This window comes from Astatotilapia calliptera, chromosome 3, assembly GCF_964374335.1.
Source record: "Astatotilapia calliptera chromosome 3, fAstCal68.1, whole genome shotgun sequence".
Classification (NCBI taxonomy): Eukaryota; Metazoa; Chordata; class Actinopteri; order Cichliformes; family Cichlidae; genus Astatotilapia; species Astatotilapia calliptera.
Window position 1 is genome coordinate 31,804,142 of NC_137424.1, and position 25,132 is coordinate 31,829,273.

The following is a 25,132-nucleotide window of genomic DNA, read 5'->3' on the forward strand; positions in this document are numbered from 1 at the left end:
CAGTTCCCTCAAACAAGTTCCCTCTAATTTTTCACGTGTCTGAGCGAACACACAAACTCCCTGAGCGATCCCTTGGACCAATGAGCGACATCAGACGTGTGCACTGTGGTCACGCCGGCATTGAATCCATCCAAGTCTCATGGTTTATTAAAATAATCAAATTACAGCGTTTACATTTATGTTAGACTACTTTTAATTAACTGCTTTAGCCCATTTACCATGAAAATGTAAAAGAAATCTTGTTCATGACCTGTGTAGTATGTTAACACTATTGGAAGTATACAGTATACAGCTCTGACTTGTATTGTGAGTCTGTGGTCTGGGAGAGAGTCCTGTAACTCTCTGTCTGCAAAATACAGTATATAATGACCAATGCTGGGCAATTAATTATATAGTTACTTCTTCAAAAAAGTAACTGAGTTTGGCAAACAAAGTTTTTTGCAGCTATTTTTTTAAATGCAGCCAAGGCGTTTTTAAATAAACATTTCAAACTATTTACAGAACAATCAGCTGTTCTGCATCAAATCTGATGCCACACAAATTATTTGTTCCCCTCCAAAAAATAATTTCTGTCCACTATGAGATAAAGGAAAAGAACAACAGCCTGATACCTGTGGGCCTGACAGCAGGAGATGTATCACTCCTGTAACACCTGTAACATTCAGCAGTCGCCTCATTGTTCTGACGCACACAACAAAACTACTGACTACACTACACACTAACTACACAAGATTTGCGCTAAACGTCGCAAATCTCTCACATCTCAAAACACCACCGTCACTCCTAAAACTTCCCCCGTTGCTTAACAACTAGATGCCACGTTGCATTATCATTTTTTGATTGGTCGACATGGTACTTTTTTGGACGAATAGGAAAGACAGAGGGGGTGGGGTTTGTTTTTGCTCACAGGTGGAGAGCGCTTTCCAACCTTTTTTCTTATAAAACGCCGTTTTTACCGTTTCTTCCCGCAGTAAATATAAACAACCAGTATTCAGGAAGAAAACCAAACACTGCATTTTTTTTTTTTTATCACAACTCTGGTTTTACGTGGCCTATCAACACGATTTAAAAACTGGTATAAAGTCCCCAATTTTTCCATCAATTGTTCCGTCTGTCCTGCTCACATCTCCAATGGTTGTACACGTTGTCATTAACATGGCTTCACTCCACATCAGCCACGCCGCTTTGCCAGCTAAAACACCGGTGTCTGCACATAAGGACGCTGTCATAGCCTGCCAACAACGTTGATTGGCTGCGCATACACGCATTATTGGCTGGACTATGGGATAAGGTGGCATCGTTCCCATATGGGAGCAGCCAGTCACTTACTGACCAACACTGCAAAACAGAATTGTTAAAGTATTAATTTTAATTTCAATTCAGGTTAGATTTTTTTTGGTGCGCAACGCAGAATTTCTGTGCGCAGAGACTGTGCCAGCAGTGCGCAATTGCGCACGTGCGCAGCTTAGAGGGAACATTGCATAGGCCCACTAAAAGTTACAAAATAAGCTACTATCAAATACATTTTCTGTAAACTACGGTGGCCCCTAGAGACAAAGCACGTACAAACTCCAAAACACTTACAAAATCCAAAACACGTGCAAAATACAAAACACATGCAAGCTCCAAAACACGTGCAAAATACAAAACACGTGCAAAATACAAAACACGTGCAAAATACAAAACACGTGCAAAATACAAAACACATGCAAAATCCAAAACACGTACAAAATCCAAAACACGTGCAAAATCCAAAACATGTGCAAACCCCAAAACACGCGCAAACTCCAAAACACATGCAAAATCCAAAACACAACGGAAGTGCTCCAGGACGCTAGGGGCAGTGTTGAGCTTTTGTTACCTAGTAACTACACAAGCCAGGAAGTACCAATGACCGGATTTGGGGTCTGCAGCCTTAAAGGCCGCATTTTAAGGCCGATTATGTCACAGCGACACGACAAAGACTGTCCCAATTCAAAGGCTGCTCGAAATGCGGCCCTCAAATGCGTCCTTAATTTCCCTGAATTTTAAGGATGGGTCTGTGTAGCCTTCATGGCCCAACATATCCCAGACTTCATAGTGCGGCGGTGGTTTGGATAATTTTGCCGAAAAAAAACGGCGGAAGCGGAGCGGACGAAGAGTAAACTTCCAGAAGTAAGTACTGAATATTATGTCACTTATTTATGCGCAAATGTTTTTATAATGAAGAACATTAAAACATTACTGTTGGCAACATGTCGGGAAAGTTATGTGACATTAGCGACGTTTGTACTAACTTGGTTTTAAAGCCTTCACTTCAAAATATTCGCCGTTCAATAGCTGACTTTAATCTTACAGAGAATGTGATGATTTTATGCGTAATTAAAGTCAGTCATGTCAGTCAGCTGACGGTTCACTCCTTAAGCTGAAAGAAAGATGCTTTAATCACAGGAGTCACACGTGTCCACTGTACCATCTGGTAGAGCTGGGCGATACATCGAGTTTTTAAAAAATATCGATATATTTTTATACGAGATATAAGATGTGACAATATCCTTTATATCGATATAGTCTATGTTACGTTATAATTATACTTGTGGAGCCGCAGGTTTGCCTCTCTTTCGTCCACTTTCGTCTTTACGCAATGTTACTCGGCCTCGCCTCTCCTTCACTGAACACAACTCCTCGTCCCCCATCGCTTCACCTGCAGGAAGCGACAAGATGGACACGGCAAATCTCCGTTAACGAGTTACTGCGCATCGCCCCGTGCGTGGGGCTGGACGGCGTCAACGTGTTAGCTAGCTAACCATGCTAACGAGCTAACCACGCTAACGCCATGCAGCCCAGAGGGGCTGCACGGACTAAAATCCTTTCATTTTCTCAAAAGTTGACAGCGCGCCTTATGTATGAATTCTGGTTGTGCTTGATGGCCGCGAACCGATTTTATGTGGAACACGGCGCTCAGCAATCTGTCAAAAAATGTTTTAGTACGACTTTAGTAAGCTACGGAGCTGCACCGCTTGATGGATTGTCGGAGCATTACGGCTGAGCCTCGCGGAGTGATACGTACTGTGCTTCAACGTAATATTACCCTACTGTGTATAAGGACTATAAATGGCACCTGTTAAGAGACGCGGTTGCGAAGCGGATTTCAAACTCCAGGCTGTCAGTCACGCAGTACAAGTTGGGAACAGAGCAGCTGTGAAATCTGTCTTTGTTATTGTGCTCAGCGTCTTTTAGTTTACATTTTGACTGCACAATTGTGAGCTTTTTGTTATGCACAAAAACAACATTGTTTTCTTTTATTTATGGAGCATTATTATTTAATAAATGCTCATAATTTATTTTTGAGTAAATTTTATGTACATCTGCTCTATGTTAATAAAAGTGCCTGTGTGACATCTGGGACACAGCTTTGACTAAGAACTCTCTTTTTGTTCTTACTTTATGGCTTTAAAAAAATATATCGAGATATATATCTTATATCGCCATCCAGCTAAAAAATATCGAGATATGAATTTTGGGTCATATCGCCCAGCCCTACCATCTGGGAACTCTTCTTGTTTAGCACTCGTAATGACACAAACACTAAATCCTCCTTCTCTGGTGCTGTTTTGTAGCAGTGTGTACACCTGAGACTGTCACCTGTCTGTCTGTCCTGCACTCTCTCTCTGTTTCTTTCTCTCTGATTGTGGAATAAAAATATGAACATGTATTTATAAGTCAAACTTGTGTTTGAATCCTGCAGCTTATCACACATTTGATTTCTATGTGTGACACCTGCAAGTGGCCAGAGTGAGGACAGACTGAGGGACCCACTGCATTACATCATCTGTGAGGCTTTGCACCCCTGATGATCCACCAGGACAATCTCAGCAGTATGTGAGGAAGAGGAGGAGGAAGAGCCAGCAGCAGCTAACAGATGGAGAGAATAGACAGACTGTTCCCTGTTTGTGAAGGACTGCTAGAAAAGTTTAAAATAACTAATTGTCTGTCCTGAATCAGTCTTATTAGGTAATGTTCAAATAATTTTATCATTCCAGTGTTTCCAGTGTGGGAGAAAGTACTCAGGGCCTTCAAGTTACGCACTATGAAAGGCAGCAACAAGTTTAATGTTCAGAAACCTAAAGTCTGTATCAGCAGCAGAATGGAACTAAAAATAAATGTTGGTTTCAGTTCTATGAAGCTTTGAGTATTTTTGGATCAGTAGCTGCTGTGTTTGTTGCATCATATTGCTGTAACTGTTTATATGCTTTATATATTCTGAGCTAAGTTGATCTATAGTGTTACATCATATTCTATAAGGATGTTATGTGTTTGTATACTTTCTGCCCAGTTTGACCCATTTAGCAGACGTCAGCCTGTTTAAAGCTCTGATATCTATTCTGTATGACTTAAAGCAGTTATGACATGGTCTGATTTTCTCACCCAATAAAGGAATATTTAATACATCAGTCTACTCTTCATTTTATCAGAAACATATATATACTATTATATATTGTACATATATTTATTAGTTTCAGATGTAGCCATTCTTGTATTTTGCTTGTTTACATTATTGTATTTTGCACAACTCTGTTGCTTGTGAAGCTCGCACACAAGAATTTCACTCACATGTGCTGTACCAATGTACCTGCACATGTGATGTGACAATAAAAGTGATTTGATTTGAAACAGCTCACAGCTTGTACATTTTCTTTTTACACATGTATGTAAGCATTTGAGCCAAATTTAGTAATGCCAACATACTGAAGGAACAACATTTGTCTCTTATACTGTATATGATACACCTATATATGCACTGTCAATATACATTTTGAACCAGCTGCAGATGTCAGAGTAACAACTGACTGACCCCCACATAAAGTGCGTTACAGTAGTCCACAGGGGAAGAAATAAAAGCATGGATCACGGTTTCAAAGTGCTGCCTAGAAAGAAACGATTTCACTCTTGCCAGTCGCCTTAAATGATAAAAATGGACTGGTCCAACTTAAAACCAAGGGCAGTAACAACAGGTTTAAAATAAACCTCCAGGGGTTCCAAATGAAAAGAAGAGGACTCACAGGGGCCACTGGGTCCAAACACCAACAAATCTGTTTTCTTTTCATTCAAATTTAAAAAGTTTAGAGCCAACCAAGCTTTAATGTCATCTAGGCATGTCAAGAGAGGTTTTATTCAGATGCCATCCTTCGGCTTCAGTGGCAAATAAATTTGGCAGTCATTCCTATATACTTGTCTTTGAGTGAAGATTTAAGGTGGTAAGACATGTAAATAACTGCAACTTGAATCTGTACTGAAGCTCAGTATTTGACAAAGAGTTCATGTTCACTGCTGTAATACCTAATAATGACTAATATAATAACCATAATATTGGCCATATTATATTTACATTACCAAAGTGATATGACTTTAGTCTCATGAACAACATTAGCTAATTGTTATTTACTAGCTAATCTTAAATGACTGTTCAGTACAGAAATGAAGCCCAAAAATCATGTTTTACTGTCCTGTGGTCTCAGCCTCAGATACTTATCAAATCACACAAAGCTCTTGTAGAAACAAACAAACAAATGAAAAAAAAAATGTTCTCCTTCATTTCTGTCAAAAAAAGTTGTATGACACGTTTCCAGCTGTTAGTATCATAGTTGCTAGGCAACCTGGGAAGCACAACGGAGACTAGAGCCCATGTGTTTGCAACAAACTTGCCGTTTATTTTACAAATCGAGCTCAACACTGCCCCTAGCGTCCTGGAGCACTTCCGTTGTGATTTGGAGTTTGCATGTGTTTTGAATTTTGTACGTGTTTTGGATTTTGCACGTGTTTTGGATTTTGTACGTGTTTTGTATTTTGCATGTGTTTTGGATTTTGTACGTGTTTTGGATTTTGTACGTGTTTTGTATTTTGCATGTGTTTTGAATTTTGTACGTGTTTTGGATTTTGCACGTGTTTTGGAGTTTGCACGTGTTTTGAATTTTGTACGTGTTTTGGATTTTGCACGTGTTTTGGATTTTGCATGTGTTTTGGATTTTGTATGTGTTTTGGAGTTTGCATGTGTTTTGAATTTACTATTTACTATTACAATGAAGAACACCACCTAGTTTTGTGAGCTCTCTCTCTCTCTCTACACACGCACACACGTGTGTGCTGGACATTCATGGCTGCTTTGTGTAGTTACAGTTGAATAGAGGAAGTGTAGGATGTATCACTGCTGATTCAAAATAACATGTAAGAGTTTGTGGAATGTTCTTTGTCTGTGTGTCTGTATATAAGATGTAAGGGCGGTGGCCACAATTCAGAGATGGTCCTGGTGTTTCACTGGGAAGCTCTCTCCACATTGTAATGTGTTTATTAAACCCGCTTCAAATCAAGCTCACTGGGTGCAGGTTATTGTTAAATTTTCCTCAACAATTTGGCGTTGTCAGGCTGGATTCCTCAGGTGAGTTTTGCTGAATCACTGGTATGTGGTGACTGGCCATCCTGAGGTAAAATTGCCTCAGTCCCACCGTTCCTTTGTTTTCAAAAAGGGGGAACGGCGGGGTGTGCTTCAGCAACTCACACATGCAGGAATTTTTAAAAGAACCAAGAGAGGCACTGCAGAGGATCTGCATCAGTGAGCTGTTTTGATTTGGGAGGATTTTATACGGGTGTAATTCATGGTTTGTATCACTGCAGTGAAAACTGATGTTACTGATCACGAGAGAGGAACATATGTTAGTGACAAGTTTTTGTGTTGTGTCCCACCTGTATCTACACAGACCCTGTGGTCTATATCATGAGCACCTACACATTAAACAACTGTAACATTATAATGGCATCAAGCTCACACTGAGGCCTGTGGGGCACTATCAGCCAGTGAGACAACAGACAAATTTCAGTGTTTTAACATATGAATAACTTAAGGGCTACTTGTTTAAACAATGGAGGTGAACGATACATCATCATTTTACATGATAATATCACAGATGATAGACTAAATGAATAGATTTTAGGTGCTTGTGCATTCTTAAAGTCTGATATGTTGAACTGAACTGAGTGTGTCAGCTGTTCAAAGCCTCTCCCAGTCAGTGCTGTTCTCCATGCCTGTCTTACTGCACATGGTGTTATTAGCACAAACACTTTAAAGGTGAACATTTAGGACTTACTGCAAATGTTACTATGTCAAAGTTTCTGTGACTCAAACAGAGGAAATTTTGATTTTTTTTATTTCCACACCTAATTTATTTAAAAGTATTTAATAGCATATAACACCCAAAATATGCTTCGGTTCACATTTAACTCCAGAAAATCATCAATCAAAACATGGATATTACCTGACCACAGATTCGTGGTGATGTCACTGCTCTTTTAACTGTTTGGTGTCTTTGCTTTGTTTGCTGGTTGTAGAAATGGTTTATTTGAGCTTTGAGCTGAGATTCAGAGGTTTCTGTGGACACTGCTCATGTCGGCACTTATATTTCTGACCTTTTCTTATAGCCGATTAAACATGATCTCCTCCCTTTTGCCCCCATTTTTGGTGGTGTAGGCACAAATGATCAGGCATGACATTCTCATAATAAATAAGATACTGCAAATAATTATTTGTGCGATTGAAGTGAATTGAAAATGTGTATGCAATCATACAGTTTTAAAGATTTGGCCTAAATAACGTTGGAGTGAATGAGTCTAAACATGATGACCAAACTAGTGACACACACACACACACACACACACACACACACACACACACACACACACACACACACACACGCACAATGTTATGCCAGTTTCAGCTGAAACTATGTTTCAAACCATATTCTGGGTCTTTAGTTCACCATTTATGAGGTTTCAAGAAGAAAATAAAAGACAGATCTGAATGTTTAAAAATGTTTTGGAAAGATTCTGTAAAGATGAGATGAAAAATACTCAAAGGATAAATTTAATTGGTTTATTATTTAAATAAGGTGAAAAAAGTTAAACAAACAAATAAATGAAGAAAAAAGGCAGAGGAGAGAAAACCCCAACAATCCCCTCTGAGCAAGCACTTGGCGACAGTGGGGAGGAAAAACTGCCTTTAAACGGGCAGAAACCTCCGGCAGAACCAGGCTCAGGAGGGACAGTCAACTGCCGGGACTGGTTGGGGGTTTTAAATGGATGATTCCTCATCCTTTTAAAACATCTTTGGTTGCATTTAAATGTAAAATGGGCAAAATTCATCGTGATCGTGACTCCTCACGTCAGCATGCTTGGTTACCCGACAACATTAAAACGACTTGCAAATATGTTTTAAATGGATGATTCCTCATCCATTTAAAACATCTTTGGTTGCATTTAAATGTAAAATGGGTAAAATTCCTCACGATCGTGACTCCTCATGTCAGCAGGCTTGGTTAGACGATCACAAAAAAATGACTCGCAAAGATGTTTTAAATGGATGAGGAATCATCCATTTAAAACATCTTTGGTTGCATTTAAATGTAAAATGCGCAAAATTCCTCGTGATCGTGACTCCTCACGTCAGCATGCTTGGTTAGACGATCACAAAAAATGACTCGCAAAGATGTTTTAAATGGATGATTCCTCATCCATTTAAAACATCTTTGGTGGCGTTTAAATGTAAAATGCGCAAAATTCCTCGTTTTACGCAGGACTCCTCACGTCAGCAGGCTTGGTTAGACGATCACAAAAAAATGACTCGCAAAGATGTTTTAAATGGATGAGGAATCATCCATTTAAAACATCTTTGGTGGCGTTTAAATGTAAAATGCGCAAAATTCCTCGCGATCGTGACTCCTCACGTCAGCATGCTTGGTTAGACGATCACAAAAAAATGACTCGCAGAGATGTTTTAAATGGATGATTCCTCATCCATTTAAAACATCTTTGGTGGCGTTTAAATGTAAAATGGGCAAAATTCGTCGCGATCGTGACTCCTCACGTCAGCAGGCTTGGTTAGACGATCACAAAAAAATGACTCGCAGAGATGTTTTAAATGGATGATTCCTCATCCATTTAAAACATCTTTGGTGGCGTTTAAATGTAATATGCGCAAAAATTCCTCGCGATCGTGACTCCTCACGTCAGCAGGCTTGGTTAGACGATCACAAAAAAATGACTCGCAAAGATGTTTTAAGTGGATGATTCCTCATCCATTTAAAGCATCTTTGGTGGCGTTTAAATGTAAAATGCGCAAAATTCCTCATGATCGTGACTCCTCACGTCAGCAGGCTTGGTTAGACGATCACAAAAAAATGACTCGCAGAGATGTTTTAAATGGATGATTCCTCATCCATTTAAAACATCTTTGGTTGCGTTTAAATGTAAAATGCGCAAAATTCCTCGCGATCGTGACTCCTCACGTCAGCATGCTTGGTTAGACGATCACAAAAAAATGACTCGCAGAGATGTTTTAAATGGATGATTCCTCATCCATTTAAAACATCTTTGGTTGCGTTTAAATGTAAAATGCGCAAAATTCCTCGCGATCGTGACTCCTCACGTCAGCAGGCTTGGTTAGACGATCACAAAAAAATGACTCGCAAAGATGTTTTAAGTGGATGATTCCTCATCCATTTAAAACATCTTTGGTGGCGTTTAAATGTAAAATGAGCAAAATTCCTCGCGATCGTGACTCCTCACGTCAGCAGGCTTGGTTAGACGATCACAAAAAAATGACTCGCAAAGATGTTTTAAATGGATGAGGAATCATCCATTTAAAACATCTTTGGTTGCGTTTAAATGTAAAATGCGCAAAATTCCTCGCGATCGTGACTCCTCACATCAGCATGCTTGGTTAGACGATCACAAAAAAATGACTCGCAGAGATGTTTTAAATGGATGATTCCTCATCCATTTAAAACATCTTTGGTTGCGTTTAAATGTAAAATGTGCAAAATTCCTCGTTTTACGCAGGACTCCTCACGTCAGCAGGCTTGGTTAGACGATCACAAAAAAATGACTCGCAAAGATGTTTTAAATGGATGAGGAATCATCCATTTAAAACATCTTTGGTTGCGTTTAAATGTAAAATGCGCAAAATTCCTCGCGATCGTGACTCCTCACGTCAGCAGGCTTGGTTAGACGATCACAAAAAAATGACTCGCAAAGATGTTTTACATGGATGATTCCTCATCCATTTAAAGCATCTTTGGTTGCATTTAAATGTAAAATGCGCAAAATTCCTCACGATCGTGACTCCTCACGTCAGCATGCTTGGTTAGACGATCACAAAAAAATGACTCGCAGAGATGTTTTAAATGGATGATTCCTCATCCATTTAAAGCATCTTTGGTGGCGTTTAAATGTAAAATGCGCAAAATTCCTCGTTTTACGCAGGACTCCTCACGTCAGCATGTATGGTTAGACGATCACAAAAAAATTACTCGCAAAGATGTTTTAAATGGATGATTCCTCATCCATTTAAAGCATCTTTGGTTGCATTTAAATGTAAAATGCGCAAAATTCCTCACGATCGTGACTCCTCACGTCAGCAGGCTTGGTTAGACGATCACAACAAAACGACTCGCAAAGATGTTTTAAGTGGATGATTCCTCATCCATTTAAAACATCTTTGGTTGCGTTTAAATGTAAAATGCGCAAAATTCTTCACGATCGTGACTCCTCACGTCAGCAGGCTTGGTTAGACGATCACAACAAAACGACTCGCAAAGATGTTTTAAGTGGATGATTCCTCATCCATTTAAAGCATCTTTGGTTGCATTTAAATGTAAAATGCGCAAAATTCCTCACGATCGTGACTCCTCACGTCAGCAGGCTTGGTTAGACGATCACAACAAAACGACTCGCAAAGATGTTTTAAGTGGATGATTCCTCATCCATTTAAAGCATCTTTGGTTGCATTTAAATGTAAAATGCGCAAAATTCCTCACGATCGTGACTCCTCACGTCAGCAGGCTTGGTTAGACGATCACAACAAAACGACTCGCAAAGATGTTTTAAGTGGATGATTCCTCATCCATTTAAAACATCTTTGGTTGCGTTTAAATGTAAAATGCGCAAAATTCCTCGCGATCGTGACTCCTCACGTCAGCATGCTTGGTTAGACGATCACAAAAAAATGACTCGCAGAGATGTTTTAAATGGATGATTCCTCATCCATTTAAAACATCTTTGGTTGCGTTTAAATGTAAAATGCGCAAAATTCCTCGCGATCGTGACTCCTCACGTCAGCAGGCTTGGTTAGACGATCACAAAAAAATGACTCGCAAAGATGTTTTAAGTGGATGATTCCTCATCCATTTAAAACATCTTTGGTGGCGTTTAAATGTAAAATGAGCAAAATTCCTCGCGATCGTGACTCCTCACGTCAGCAGGCTTGGTTAGACGATCACAAAAAAATGACTCGCAAAGATGTTTTAAGTGGATGATTCCTCATCCATTTAAAACATCTTTGGTGGCGTTTAAATGTAAAATGAGCAAAATTCCTCGCGATCGTGACTCCTCACGTCAGCAGGCTTGGTTAGACGATCACAAAAAAATGACTCGCAAAGATGTTTTAAATGGATGAGGAATCATCCATTTAAAATATCTTTGGTTGCGTTTAAATGTAAAATGCGCAAAATTCCTCGCGATCGTGACTCCTCACGTCAGCATGCTTGGTTAGACGATCACAAAAAAATGACTCGCAGAGATGTTTTAAATGGATGATTCCTCATCCATTTAAAACATCTTTGGTGGCGTTTAAATGTAAAATGGGCAAAATTCGTCGCGATCGTGACTCCTCACGTCAGCAGGCTTGGTTAGACGATCACAAAAAAATGACTCGCAGAGATGTTTTAAATGGATGATTCCTCATCCATTTAAAACATCTTTGGTGGCGTTTAAATGTAATATGCGCAAAAATTCCTCGCGATCGTGACTCCTCACGTCAGCAGGCTTGGTTAGACGATCACAAAAAAATGACTCGCAAAGATGTTTTAAGTGGATGATTCCTCATCCATTTAAAGCATCTTTGGTGGCGTTTAAATGTAAAATGCGCAAAATTCCTCATGATCGTGACTCCTCACGTCAGCAGGCTTGGTTAGACGATCACAAAAAAATGACTCGGAAAGATGTTTTAAATGGATGAGGAATCATCCATTTAAAACATCTTTGGTTGCGTTTAAATGTAAAATGCGCAAAATTCCTCGCGATCGTGACTCCTCACGTCAGCATGCTTGGTTAGACGATCACAAAAAAATGACTCGCAGAGATGTTTTAAATGGATGATTCCTCATCCATTTAAAACATCTTTGGTTGCGTTTAAATGTAAAATGCGCAAAATTCCTCGCGATCGTGACTCCTCACGTCAGCAGGCTTGGTTAGACGATCACAAAAAAATGACTCGCAAAGATGTTTTAAGTGGATGATTCCTCATCCATTTAAAACATCTTTGGTGGCGTTTAAATGTAAAATGAGCAAAATTCCTCGCGATCGTGACTCCTCACGTCAGCAGGCTTGGTTAGACGATCACAAAAAAATGACTCGCAAAGATGTTTTAAATGGATGAGGAATCATCCATTTAAAACATCTTTGGTTGCGTTTAAATGTAAAATGCGCAAAATTCCTCGCGATCGTGACTCCTCACATCAGCATGCTTGGTTAGACGATCACAAAAAAATGACTCGCAGAGATGTTTTAAATGGATGATTCCTCATCCATTTAAAACATCTTTGGTTGCGTTTAAATGTAAAATGTGCAAAATTCCTCGTTTTACGCAGGACTCCTCACGTCAGCAGGCTTGGTTAGACGATCACAAAAAAATGACTCGCAAAGATGTTTTAAATGGATGAGGAATCATCCATTTAAAACATCTTTGGTTGCGTTTAAATGTAAAATGCGCAAAATTCCTCGCGATCGTGACTCCTCACGTCAGCAGGCTTGGTTAGACGATCACAAAAAAATGACTCGCAAAGATGTTTTACATGGATGATTCCTCATCCATTTAAAGCATCTTTGGTTGCATTTAAATGTAAAATGCGCAAAATTCCTCACGATCGTGACTCCTCACGTCAGCATGCTTGGTTAGACGATCACAAAAAAATGACTCGCAGAGATGTTTTAAATGGATGATTCCTCATCCATTTAAAGCATCTTTGGTGGCGTTTAAATGTAAAATGCGCAAAATTCCTCGTTTTACGCAGGACTCCTCACGTCAGCATGTATGGTTAGACGATCACAAAAAAATTACTCGCAAAGATGTTTTAAATGGATGATTCCTCATCCATTTAAAGCATCTTTGGTTGCATTTAAATGTAAAATGCGCAAAATTCCTCACGATCGTGACTCCTCACGTCAGCAGGCTTGGTTAGACGATCACAACAAAACGACTCGCAAAGATGTTTTAAGTGGATGATTCCTCATCCATTTAAAACATCTTTGGTTGCGTTTAAATGTAAAATGCGCAAAATTCTTCACGATCGTGACTCCTCACGTCAGCAGGCTTGGTTAGACGATCACAACAAAACGACTCGCAAAGATGTTTTAAGTGGATGATTCCTCATCCATTTAAAGCATCTTTGGTTGCATTTAAATGTAAAATGCGCAAAATTCCTCACGATCGTGACTCCTCACGTCAGCAGGCTTGGTTAGACGATCACAACAAAACGACTCGCAAAGATGTTTTAAGTGGATGATTCCTCATCCATTTAAAGCATCTTTGGTTGCATTTAAATGTAAAATGCGCAAAATTCCTCACGATCGTGACTCCTCACGTCAGCAGGCTTGGTTAGACGATCACAACAAAACGACTCGCAAAGATGTTTTAAGTGGATGATTCCTCATCCATTTAAAACATCTTTGGTTGCGTTTAAATGTAAAATGCGCAAAATTCCTCGCGATCGTGACTCCTCACGTCAGCATGCTTGGTTAGACGATCACAAAAAAATGACTCGCAGAGATGTTTTAAATGGATGATTCCTCATCCATTTAAAACATCTTTGGTTGCGTTTAAATGTAAAATGCGCAAAATTCCTCGCGATCGTGACTCCTCACGTCAGCAGGCTTGGTTAGACGATCACAAAAAAATGACTCGCAAAGATGTTTTAAGTGGATGATTCCTCATCCATTTAAAACATCTTTGGTGGCGTTTAAATGTAAAATGAGCAAAATTCCTCGCGATCGTGACTCCTCACGTCAGCAGGCTTGGTTAGACGATCACAAAAAAATGACTCGCAAAGATGTTTTAAGTGGATGATTCCTCATCCATTTAAAACATCTTTGGTGGCGTTTAAATGTAAAATGAGCAAAATTCCTCGCGATCGTGACTCCTCACGTCAGCAGGCTTGGTTAGACGATCACAAAAAAATGACTCGCAAAGATGTTTTAAATGGATGAGGAATCATCCATTTAAAATATCTTTGGTTGCGTTTAAATGTAAAATGCGCAAAATTCCTCGCGATCGTGACTCCTCACGTCAGCATGCTTGGTTAGACGATCACAAAAAAATGACTCGCAGAGATGTTTTAAATGGATGATTCCTCATCCATTTAAAACATCTTTGGTTGCGTTTAAATGTAAAATGCGCAAAATTCCTCGCGATCGTGACTCCTCACGTCAGCAGGCTTGGTTAGACGATCACAAAAAAATGACTCGCAAAGATGTTTTAAGTGGATGATTCCTCATCCATTTAAAACATCTTTGGTTGCGTTTAAATGTAAAATGCGCAAAATTCGTCGTTTTACGCAGGACTCCTCACGTCAGCATGCATCTTTGGCTCTCCAACGGGAGATTGAGAGACCAGCGTTGGACTGGTTTCCTCTCCACTTGGTGACAGTGGGGAGGAAAAACTGCCTGTAAACGAGGACAAACCTCCGGCAGAACCAGGCTCAGGAGGGGACAGTCAACTGCTGGGACTGGTTGGTGGGGTTAACAGAGGTGGAGCAAGACGAGGCTACATCAGGTGAGGAAGCCGTAGCGTCTCTCCTCTGGAACAAGTGGAACCATTTCTTCTTTACGTACTTTCTTACTTTTCCAGGAGCGCTTTTCTTCTCCAGGATGATTTCTCAGCTCGTGGATGGTTTCTGATGCTGCTGCTGAAACGAACTGAAACTTGCTGTTGCTCACCCCTATTTATAGAAAAACACCAAAGGATTCTTAAGATCTATGACATCATCACTCCCTAAGCCAATGAGATTGTCGCTTTGGAGCGTGATGTCACAGGAGGCGGGCCACGCCCCCCGCCGCCATGACAGCTTCAGCTATGGTTCGTACGTGTTGTGTAGTCGGTTGCAACGTTAGATCTCACGATCGTGAAGGCAAGAAACTGGATAATGGGCTCTTTTCATCGTTTTCCATCCTGGCGGCGACGTGAGGGATCCCATGTATCCGATATCACCAAACAAAGACGCCAGGCATGGATTGCAGCGGTGAGACGAGCGGATATCGAGTTCCGTGCAATCTCCAGCTTTTTGTTGGTTTGCTCGCGGCATTTTCTCTCCGGTGAGTTCTAAATTAATTCATATCACTATTAAAAGGCTTTTAGTGTTTTTTCTCAATGCGCTGCGGTCATAGATAATGAGATAAAACATGCTAACGTGTGATGCTGCAGAACCACATCATGTCGACTGAGTAGCTTTTGATTTGGCATTATTTCAGGCAAACCAGCATATGAAATGGATGTAACAAATCCAGACTGGGCACCAACACTGGGGCACGACGACAAACCTGTGTCAGACTCGGACCGGCACGCAAGGCGTATGCAACAGAAGCGAAAAAGAGCACCCATTGCAGGTAAACACCCCCCCCTCCAAAAACATACTAAATTGCTCTTATGGTACACTAATCCACACATAACTTAAAGATGAATCACACACATGTCATTGGAATATTGGTGTACATTAACTTTTTGTCTATGCACTATTTTTATCTTACAGGCTTGATGATCGATGAAGGTCTGACAGAAGAACAACAACAAAATAAACATGTCATGGAGGCAGTGGACAGCAATTGTGTTGGACAAGTGGAGGTTGACGTACCAGCTGCAAATGTGGACAGTGGTGATGGAGTGACAGCGTCACGGAAGCTGAAGGGCAGACGAAGGATTGTGTGTGCAGTCAACAGGGCAGAGCAGAAATAAACCGGCTGTTGGAGGAGAACAGACTGCTTCGAGCACAGTTGCAAAAGACAGAGCTGAATGAAACTTTCTTAAAGGACGATACCGAAAAAGTAAGATATTACACTGGACTACATTGTTATGCTGTCTTAATGTCCCTCTTCAACACTGTCAAAGATTTCCTGCCAATATCAAAGAAACTGACAGGTTTCCAAATGCTCTTACTCACACTAATGCGTCTGAGACTTGATCTTCCAGTCCAGCATCTTTTCATCTATTCGATGTGTCCCACAAAACACTGTCTTCTGTCTTCACCGATACCATTGATGTTTTGTATGCCCGCTTAGGAGCACTGGTGCACTGGCCTGAGAGGCACTGTCTGCAGGCGACAATGCCTCCACAGTTTACTGAAACTTTTGGAAAACGAGTAGCCATCATTGTTGACTGTTTTGAGATTCGAACAGAAAGACCATCTAATTTAAAGGCACGCGCACAAACATACTCTCATTACAAGGGTACACACACCATAAAATACCTCATCGGGATTACACCCCATGGAGCTATTTCTTTCATTTCCAGGGGATGGGGGGGTCGTGCATCAGATAAACACATCACAGAGAGATGTGGCATTCTTCAAAAGCTGTTACCAGGGGACGTAGTATTGGCTGACAGAGGCTTTGACATCAGAGATGCTGCAGGAATGATGTGTGCACAGGTCAAGATTCCAGCTTTCACAAAAGGCTACGACGTGCCCACCTGAGAATTCACGTTGAGCGAGTAACAGGTAGTTTGCGCAACAAGTTCAAAATGTTACACACTACAATGCCAATCCGATTACTCTTATCATGTGACGATTGATAAGATCGTTAAGGTTTGCTGTGTTTTTGTTAATATGTGCCCCAGTGTTGTTGTCAAACCAGGGCCAAATGACACTTGCTCCTGTTGAGTATTCTTAAAGCTGTTTTTTTGGATGTACAGTACATTGTAAATAGTTGTACTTTGTGTGAAGTTGTTTTAACAAAAGTTTTTTTAATTATCCTACTTTTTATAAAAGAGAACATTTATTAAAGAGTATGTATTTAATTAAAAAACTCTGTTCATCTAAAGCAGGGGTCAGCAACCTTTAAGACCCAAAGAGCCATAATTGGCCTATCTGGGGTTGAAAGGCTCGATAAATGCACGGTGTTTCGCCGGGTACACCGGCTTCCGCGAGTGTGATGCTTATTTTGAGCGATGAAAAAATAACAAAATATAATTTTATTTGTATATTGCAAAATCACAATAATCTTCCAATTTAGAACTACAAGTAAAAAAAAATTATTTTCATAAACCACGCAGAGCCGCACCATAAGGACTAAAGAGCCGCGTGCGGTTGCCGACCCCTGATCTAAAGGGTTTAACAAAAAGCTTCCTGCTGGAAAATGAAATGTCCCCACTGGGCGATCGTGGCTCAAGAGTTAGGGGTTCGCCTTGTAATCGGAAGGTTTCTGGTTTGAGCTCCGGCTTGGACAGTCTTGGTCGTTGTGTCCTTGGGTAAGACACTTCACCCGTTGCCTACTGGTGGTGGTCAGAGGGCCTGGTGGCATCAGTATCCGGCAGCCTCGCCTCTGTTAGTGAAAGTGAAACATGCTTTCATCTGTTTTTGGTAATGTGCTGGAAAAGCTTGAAAATCGACCTTGAATGTGCTTAAAAAGTGTTTGAATTTGACCCTGAAAAATGTGTATGAACCCTGCATATATTGCAGTATTTACAGTTTATAGCAGGACTTTCATGGCAACAGCTAATCTTTATTTTGTTTACTGGGAAATGAAATGCTGCCAATTCACAAAGCTGTGTTTCAGCTGCACTTCCTGTTGTAGACTTGTGATGCACACAGGCTCTGTTCCAGCACTCAGCATGTTCTTCCTTATTTTCTCCACCAGGGGGAGTTCCTCAACTATGACATCCTGATAGGAGTGAACCAGGGAGAGGGGCTGAAGTTTGTGGACGACAGTGAGGACAACGACGGCATCTCAGCTGCGGCGTTCGACTACACCATCTCCAACTTTGTTGACAACCTCTACGGATACCCAGAGGGTGAGGACGCCACCTCTGTACACTGCCACTTTTTCAGTTATTCCATTTTACAGCCTCCTCTCACTTAACTCCATTTTGCAGCATCATCAGGTTTTGTCTTATTAGGAGCCGCGTTTGTTGATCTGTTAGTTTTTTTCTGTTTACTGTAATAAATGGATTAAAATAAACGGATAATCATCAAAATGACAAATGTGGACAATTATCAAAGCTTACATTACAGTTCTGACAGCTTGAGTTCACATGAATTTTCAAAAGAATATAAAAACCTGTGAAAGTGCTTTAAGCGTTTAAAACATGCGAGTAAAGAATGGAATCAGTAACATGTGAGCCCAGTGAAGTGCATCAAACAAGACAAGCGTGCTAAAGAGAGCCACTCATCCACATCACGGCGTGTCTGCGCCTTAACCTTTGAGGCTCTGTGGGCAGTAATGCTATCATCCCCCAGGTAGTCGGCTCCCAGTCTCAGCGTCGGTGTTTCTGACAGATCGGCCTGCGAACCCCTCACAGCCGGACCACAGTCACAGTACAGACATGTTTGGATAATGCAGTCATGCTTCCTCTCTGTGCCTGTCACTCGTTCTGTTATCTGAAAGACTTTTTTTTCCTCTCTAGATTTTTCACTCGCTTCCTGGCTCTTGGTTCATCTCACCAACATTTGCTTTGGTTTCATATCTTTTGATCAGACCGATCTCTTAAAAAATGTCTTGCACTGCTGTTACTTTACTCTTAGCAGTTTTTCACTTTTATCTTTCTTCCCCCTCCTTTTGTCTCCTCCTGTGCTTCTTCACCAGGCAAAGACATCCTGAGGGAGACCATTAAGTTCATGTACACAGACTGGGCGGACAGGGACAACGGAGACATGCGGCGGAAGACTCTGTTGGCCCTGTTTACGGACCACCAGTGGGTGGCACCAGCTGTGGCCACTGCCAAACTCCATGCTGAGTTTCAGTCCCCAGTTTACTTTTACACGTTCTACCACCACTGCCAGACGGAGACGCGGCCTGAGTGGGCCGACGCCGCGCACGGAGACGAGATACCTTACGTGTTCGGCGTACCGATGATCGGTGCCACAGACCTGTTCCCGTGCAACTTCTCCAAGAACGATGTGATGCTGAGCGCTGTGGTCATGACTTACTGGACTAACTTCGCAAAGACTGGGTAGGCCTCATGTCGTAGTGTAAACTGTACACGTTACTGTATGTTCTCTGACAGCCTTCTAGTCATCTTGAATACTTGAATCTGGGTTGCTAGTTTAATTCTCGTGTGGCTTTGAAGAATTGAACATACTGGTTCACCAAAAGCATCCAGATCCCAGAGCAGCCGGTTGGTCTTAGATAGTTTAAAGGCTGCACAGAGAATGGGCCTCCTGTCTGTATTCAGTGTATTGATGCCACATGTTACTTATAATGGAGACTGAATATAACTTTGAACTGAAACGTTTAACCTTTATGCTCCACCAGGGACCCCAACCTGCCCGTCCCTCAGGACACCAAGTTCATTCATACCAAGCCCAACCGCTTCGAGGAGGTCATCTGGACCAAGTTCAACTCGAAGGACAAGCAGTACCTTCACATCGGTTTGAAACCTCGTGTCAGAGACAACTACAGAGCTAACAAAGTGGCCTTTTGGCTGGAATTAGTCCCTCATCTTCACAGCCTGCACGACGTGCTCTTTCCCACCACTACGCGCTCCCCTGCAGGCCGTGATCCCGGCACCACGAGGCCTCGAACCACTCGTCATCCTTACCCTACCTTCCCGTCAGATCCCGAGCCCGAGGGCTCAGAGCGCCCGCCCCAGGACCTCTTTCCCGTAGACACCCGCGACTACTCTACTCTCATTTGACACGCCTCCCTCCTGTTCTTCTCTAAAAATTCCCGATCTGCTGAGCAGTTTGGAGGGGGGAGGCGTACACTAAACATATAACTATGAAAACACTGATATCTTTCATTCTACCAGCATTTTTAGGTGCCAAGTAAGTACTGCTGTGTTTCATTTCTCATCGAGGGAGCAGAAAAACGAAAGAAAAATAAAGTATCGCTATTTACCGTCAACTAACAGAGTTCTGTCATGTTCTCGTGACAAAGTGCCAAACTGGCCTCAGTCGTGTTTTTCTTTCTTTCATCTTCTCTTTTTTTGTTGTTTTGTTTGAAGCATTTGTTTAATTGTTGTTTTTTATTGTGTGGAAATAATTTTTCTGAAAATATAGATATAGAGAAATGATATTATATATAGTTCTATATAAAATGTGTACAAAGGAGAAAGTATATAAAAGGGTTTTCTCAGTGGGGGATCTATGCATGAATTATTTTTAAAGACGCGGGGAAAAGGACACTGTACCTGTCGATGCACATTTCCCAAGACTAAACGAGTCATATCGCTCCATGTTTGCTACTTTTGGTTTTTGGTTTTCTCCCGCAGAGTAAGAGCATCGCAGGAGCTCCTGAAGTCAAACGACGCCTCCCAGCACTCATTTATTAAAACGGAGTCGATGCCAAAAGTCTTAAACGTTAGAATCAAAGCAACAGCTGTGAACTCAGTCATGGTGTCATGTGCAGCCTTCATCTTACTGTCACTACTTTTTCATTTTAGGGTACGTGAGGTAAAGCGTCCGTCGATGTAGCTTGATTGTACAAAATTATTTTTCTACGTTATTAACAAAACAGAGCAGAGACTGATGCTGCTCCTGTCTGACCCCCTTATGTCGTGTGTGTGTGTGTGTGTGTGTGTGTGTGTGTGTGTGTGTGTGTGTGTGTGTGTGTGAATGGCAGTCGCTGTGTGAGTGTGATATCACATCTGCATCACTCAAGCGTAGGCGGGCCCGCGTCAGACAACAATAAACAAAAAGCAGAAAAAGGCCAACAGTAAAAACTCAGACTCCAGCATGAGCTCCTTCCTGCTGCTTAACCAATCACCTTCCTCCATATCATCACTGCTCCCTCCCTCCTCCTCTCTCCATCCTACACCACCTTTGTTATTTAACACCGACCCCCCCAATCTGATAATCAGACAAATTCCCAAACACCTGACTTCACTGTAGGGCTGCTCGATTATGGCAAAAATGATAATCACGATTATTTTCACTGAAATTGAGATCACGATTATTTGACGATATTTATTTAACCCTTTAAGACCTACTATAGAACCAAGTCCACCAGAGCTTATATTATTTATTTTTTTTACATGCTGTAGTGCCATTTGTGGGAGCATTTCAAGTTGCTATACATCAATACAACTGTTATAGCCCATATTTTAATAATATGTATGCATTAAGTCCATAGTAATTACATAAATTGCAAAAAAGTGCAATAAACTAAAAAAAATTGAAAATCGCTTTTGTTTTGTTTACATATATTTCTACTTGGAGAAATTTAAGAGGTTTATCCCTCAAAACTTTAAATACAATAAAGTTGCAAAAAATAGTTTCCCACCACAGGAAATTTATTTTGAGTGTCTTCATAGTTTTATTTTGGAGATACAGCAATTTTTATATACTGCAGGAAAAACAAAAAACAATCCTATGATGCAAATTTGCAAAGAAAACAGCAGGTGCATCATTTCACTGTGGGAAGTGTTACGAACAGCTGATAGGAACGGCAAAGCGTGTTTCTGGAATATTATGTTTTTGTTCCTGCAAGCGCTTTTTATGCAATTTTTGCAAAGCTATATGTGGAAGGAAACCGTGACCGAGGACAAGCTGATGGCATCAGATGTAAGTACAACTCCTCCGGTTTCATATGCAAAACAAATTATTGCGCTAGCTTACACGGTTCAGGTTCTACAGGGATTTAAAAATAGTTACGCAAAACGGAGCGTGCTGCTCTGACCGGCTTTAAAGGGTTAACAATAACTTTAAAAAAATAATATAAAATAGTGTGCAACACCACTGAAGTTTTTTTTTTTTAAACTCTCTTTTCAACCAACGGCAGTCACTCTCCAAATAACTTCTGCTTAGCTTTCCGAGCTTCCCTCGGGTCCTCTTAATCAGCGGTCTCCAACCTTTTTTGCACCACGGTTTATGCCCGACAATATTTTCACGGACCGGCCTTTAAGGTGTCGCGGATAAATGAGGGAGGGGCTAATAATCGGCTCAGTCATTTTTAATGATCGTTGAAAGCCCAGATCGTAATCGTGATTAAAATTCGATTAATTGAGCAGCCCTACTTCACTGTGTCGACACCGTTCCTGACTATTTCTGACCTCAGGTCAGCTCTGCTATTATCCTCACATTAAGGGTTCGTTCACCTGCCTGCAGATGATCTGTGAGCTCGTCGGTTGTAAATTAAACTCTAAGCACACTGAGGGTAACCGGGAGGCGTTCAGGGCCTGCAGTGCAGAGCTGCAACATGACAAAAAGGGATGGGGGCTCAGATCTCCTGAACAGGGTGGAAACAACACGGTGGGTTTGTGCTGTTTGTGATTCCTGCTCCGTCACTCTGGTGGAGACGACTGCAGCTCAGCAGCGCTCCCTGCTGATCCTCTGATGAAGATGTCAACAGTATGTAAACTGAGCTGATGTGCTGCTGTTTGAGCCCACGTGGTAGCGTACGTCCAGTATGGGAGAACTTAGTCACCGGTGCTGTCTTTGCTTGTGCTCTAGCTTTAGCCTGTTTGATTGTTTGTTTTCTATTTTATTACTGCCTAAAAGGGGAGGTGGGGGAAACACATGCCTGACTTCTCCTGTCAGAGGTTTTGTAAGCTCACTGGAAGGGAAACGTGCACAATGTAAATCATAAAACAACTGACTGGGGCTGTGCTGCAGGTGGATCAGTGCTGTGGACAGTAGCTGTGGAAAAGAGACTGGACAAAGACTCTCAGCCTTAAATACAGGACAGAGGATGATCCGATCATCTTTCAGCTAACAGTGTCGAGCAGAAGGACGGCCGGCTGATGCGTCCGTACGAACCCTTTTGTACTCACTCCTGTGTATAAGGAGGCGGCGAGGGGTTGTGTAGTTAACCTCAGCACCACACAGCTACAGCAGAGGAGAGAACACAAACGAGTCCTTTCATTCGGCTCTGTTCTTTCTCCTTGTCTGTTTTATAAGCTAACACTAGAGGGCGCCATTGTGGCACATTCAGCGCTCACTCTGAGGTCACTGGACAGAGAAGAAAATACCAAACTGAGAGACGGATGGAGACGAAACATCTGGAAGATCAGAACTGTACATTTTTGAGTGTAAGAAAAAAAACAGACAAAATATTTGTAAATATTAAGTTTCTTGTTTATTTTATGTTTTGTTTGTTTGTTTTTTGGAGTGAATGAATGATATGCTTATTTTGTGATGACAAAAGACAACAGGTGCAGTTTGTAATGAGAAGAAAAAAATGGCCGTTAGCTTGAGGTTTCAAATGAGTTCATCCTTACCACCGATCAGTTTTGTCTTTGTTTCTTCAACATTTATTTTATTTTTGTCATAACGTTGATCGTTATCATGTGACCATCCTGTAGCAGGAAGGTCGCTGTAGCAGAAGTCATCTCCACTGAAGCCCCCTCACAGCAGAGGGCCAGTCATGCTGTTTATTAGGATTTGCTAGTTTTCAGTGAGAAAAAACATTTTCATCAAGTTTTAAATCCTTTCGTTGCTCTTTTCTCTGCGATTGTCATAAAATCGTCGTCCTCTTTTCAAGCCTTAGCTCGCTTTTATTTTGAAATATGAGTCTTGTGATCAGAGATGAATCTGTGCTGCATGATGTGCGTAACATCAGAGCGATAAAAGCCAGCTTTGCCTTTCAGTGATTCGCAGTAAGGACATAAATGACCTAAACTGAGACTGAAAAAAGTGCAGTCAGTTAAATGTTAGCTCACCTAACATGTAGCAGTGTTTACATGTAGCCATGTTTGACAGACTCCAGGGCTTTGATACCATAAGATGCCTCATATCCTCACAGACTCATGAGATCACACAGGTGGTCTGACCTGCTCGTGTCACACTGTGCTGTCTGTCTGTCTGTCCGTTGTTTTTCTCCTGCAGTGATGTTATGTAGCAGAAAAACAGTTGGATGCTGGAAAAGTGCAGAGCGATGGGTGACGTGTGGAGAACATCACAGTCTGTGTGTGTTCAACAGCTGTTAGAGCCACACTTTGTCCTTTCTGTGGTATAACTGCTGGATTTATTTTATTCCAACACTTAGAAACTGTCAGCAAAGCAAAACTTCATGATTGGATGATCCTGTGTCACGTCCACAGTGTCAAACGTGCACAGAGACAGTGACACCCACAGAGAAACCCTCAGCTTGGTGTCCATTGCAAATCTGCACCTGTTGTCTTCTTTCTACTTTCTTTGTTGAACTCAGAAACTCGAGACTTGAGATGAAGAAAAATGTTAAATAATGGAATAAAAAAAGATGATTATTAAAAAAAGTAAAGTAAAATTATATAAATAAATGAGGTGATGATATTTCTGTTTACTTTAGAAGTTATTATACACTGTATGCTGTGATTCTGATCTGGGAAACATTAAAGACATTCATAGCCAGACTGCTGACTTTGTGTTTTTATTCAGTCGCCTAACAGAAGTGCAGTAAGAAACGATTTAGCCCATCCTGATTTCTTAGCTGTTTGCATATTTGCCACACTTACGTGTTTCAGATCATGAAGAACATTTTTATGATAGATAAAGATGACCAGAGTCAGTGTAAAATAAAGCTTTTACATGTATTGCTGGGAGGTCGGCAGCTCCCTCCACTGCTTGGCCCTCTGTGAAAAACAACTGGGATCCAGCTTCCCTGTGATGCTGAATTATATAAGCGGAAGAAAATAAATAGATAGAAGGATGGATGATTGTATTTTGTGTACAATTGTTGAAGTGTAAAAAGGGTTGGCCCTCCGTGGTGCCCTAAGCAAAGTTTGATTTTTGGAGCCCTTTAATAGTGCCAATAATACTGATTAATGATCACCTACTATAAATGTATTTCATTTTCTAATGTTGATGTTGTTGTAATCCACAGTGAAAAATGTCATAAAAACAGAGAGAAACAATAGATCAAACCTGAGAGCTGCACAGTTGCAGCAGTGTGGTTTACGTCATTCTGTTGTCAGCCTGTTTTACAC

The 25,132-nt window shown here is 41.1% G+C and overlaps 1 protein-coding gene across 2 annotated transcripts; it reads left to right on the forward strand.

The window, feature by feature from the left end:
• The first annotated feature begins 15,115 nt into the window (after window positions 1-15,115).
• LOC145426246 (neuroligin-2-like) lies at window positions 15,116-20,367 on the forward strand. Of its 2 annotated transcripts, XM_080299841.1 has the most exons (6): window positions 15,116-15,393; window positions 15,550-15,684; window positions 15,828-16,119; window positions 17,929-18,082; window positions 18,874-19,240; window positions 19,543-20,367. In XM_080299841.1, exons 5-6 carry the CDS (start codon window positions 18,906-18,908, stop codon window positions 19,922-19,924), a joined length of 717 nt encoding a protein of 238 aa, XP_080155967.1. In that variant the 5' UTR covers window positions 15,116-15,393; window positions 15,550-15,684; window positions 15,828-16,119; window positions 17,929-18,082; window positions 18,874-18,905; the 3' UTR covers window positions 19,925-20,367. The 2 variants fall into 2 exon arrangements, with proteins under 2 accessions (XP_080155967.1, XP_080155968.1); XM_080299842.1 differs by lacking the exon at window positions 15,550-15,684 and having other exon boundaries at window positions 15,116-15,320.
• The last annotated feature ends 4,765 nt before the right edge of the window (window positions 20,368-25,132 follow it).

Excerpts from the sequence above, each read along its gene's own strand:
- LOC145426246 (XM_080299841.1), top strand. The coding sequence starts at position 18,906 with ATGTACACAGACTGGGCGGACAGGGACAACGGAGACATGCGGCGGAAG. Across the intron at positions 19,241-19,542 it reads ACTAACTTCGCAAAGACTGG|GGACCCCAACCTGCCCGTCC; the intron begins GTAGGCCTCATG and ends ATGCTCCACCAG.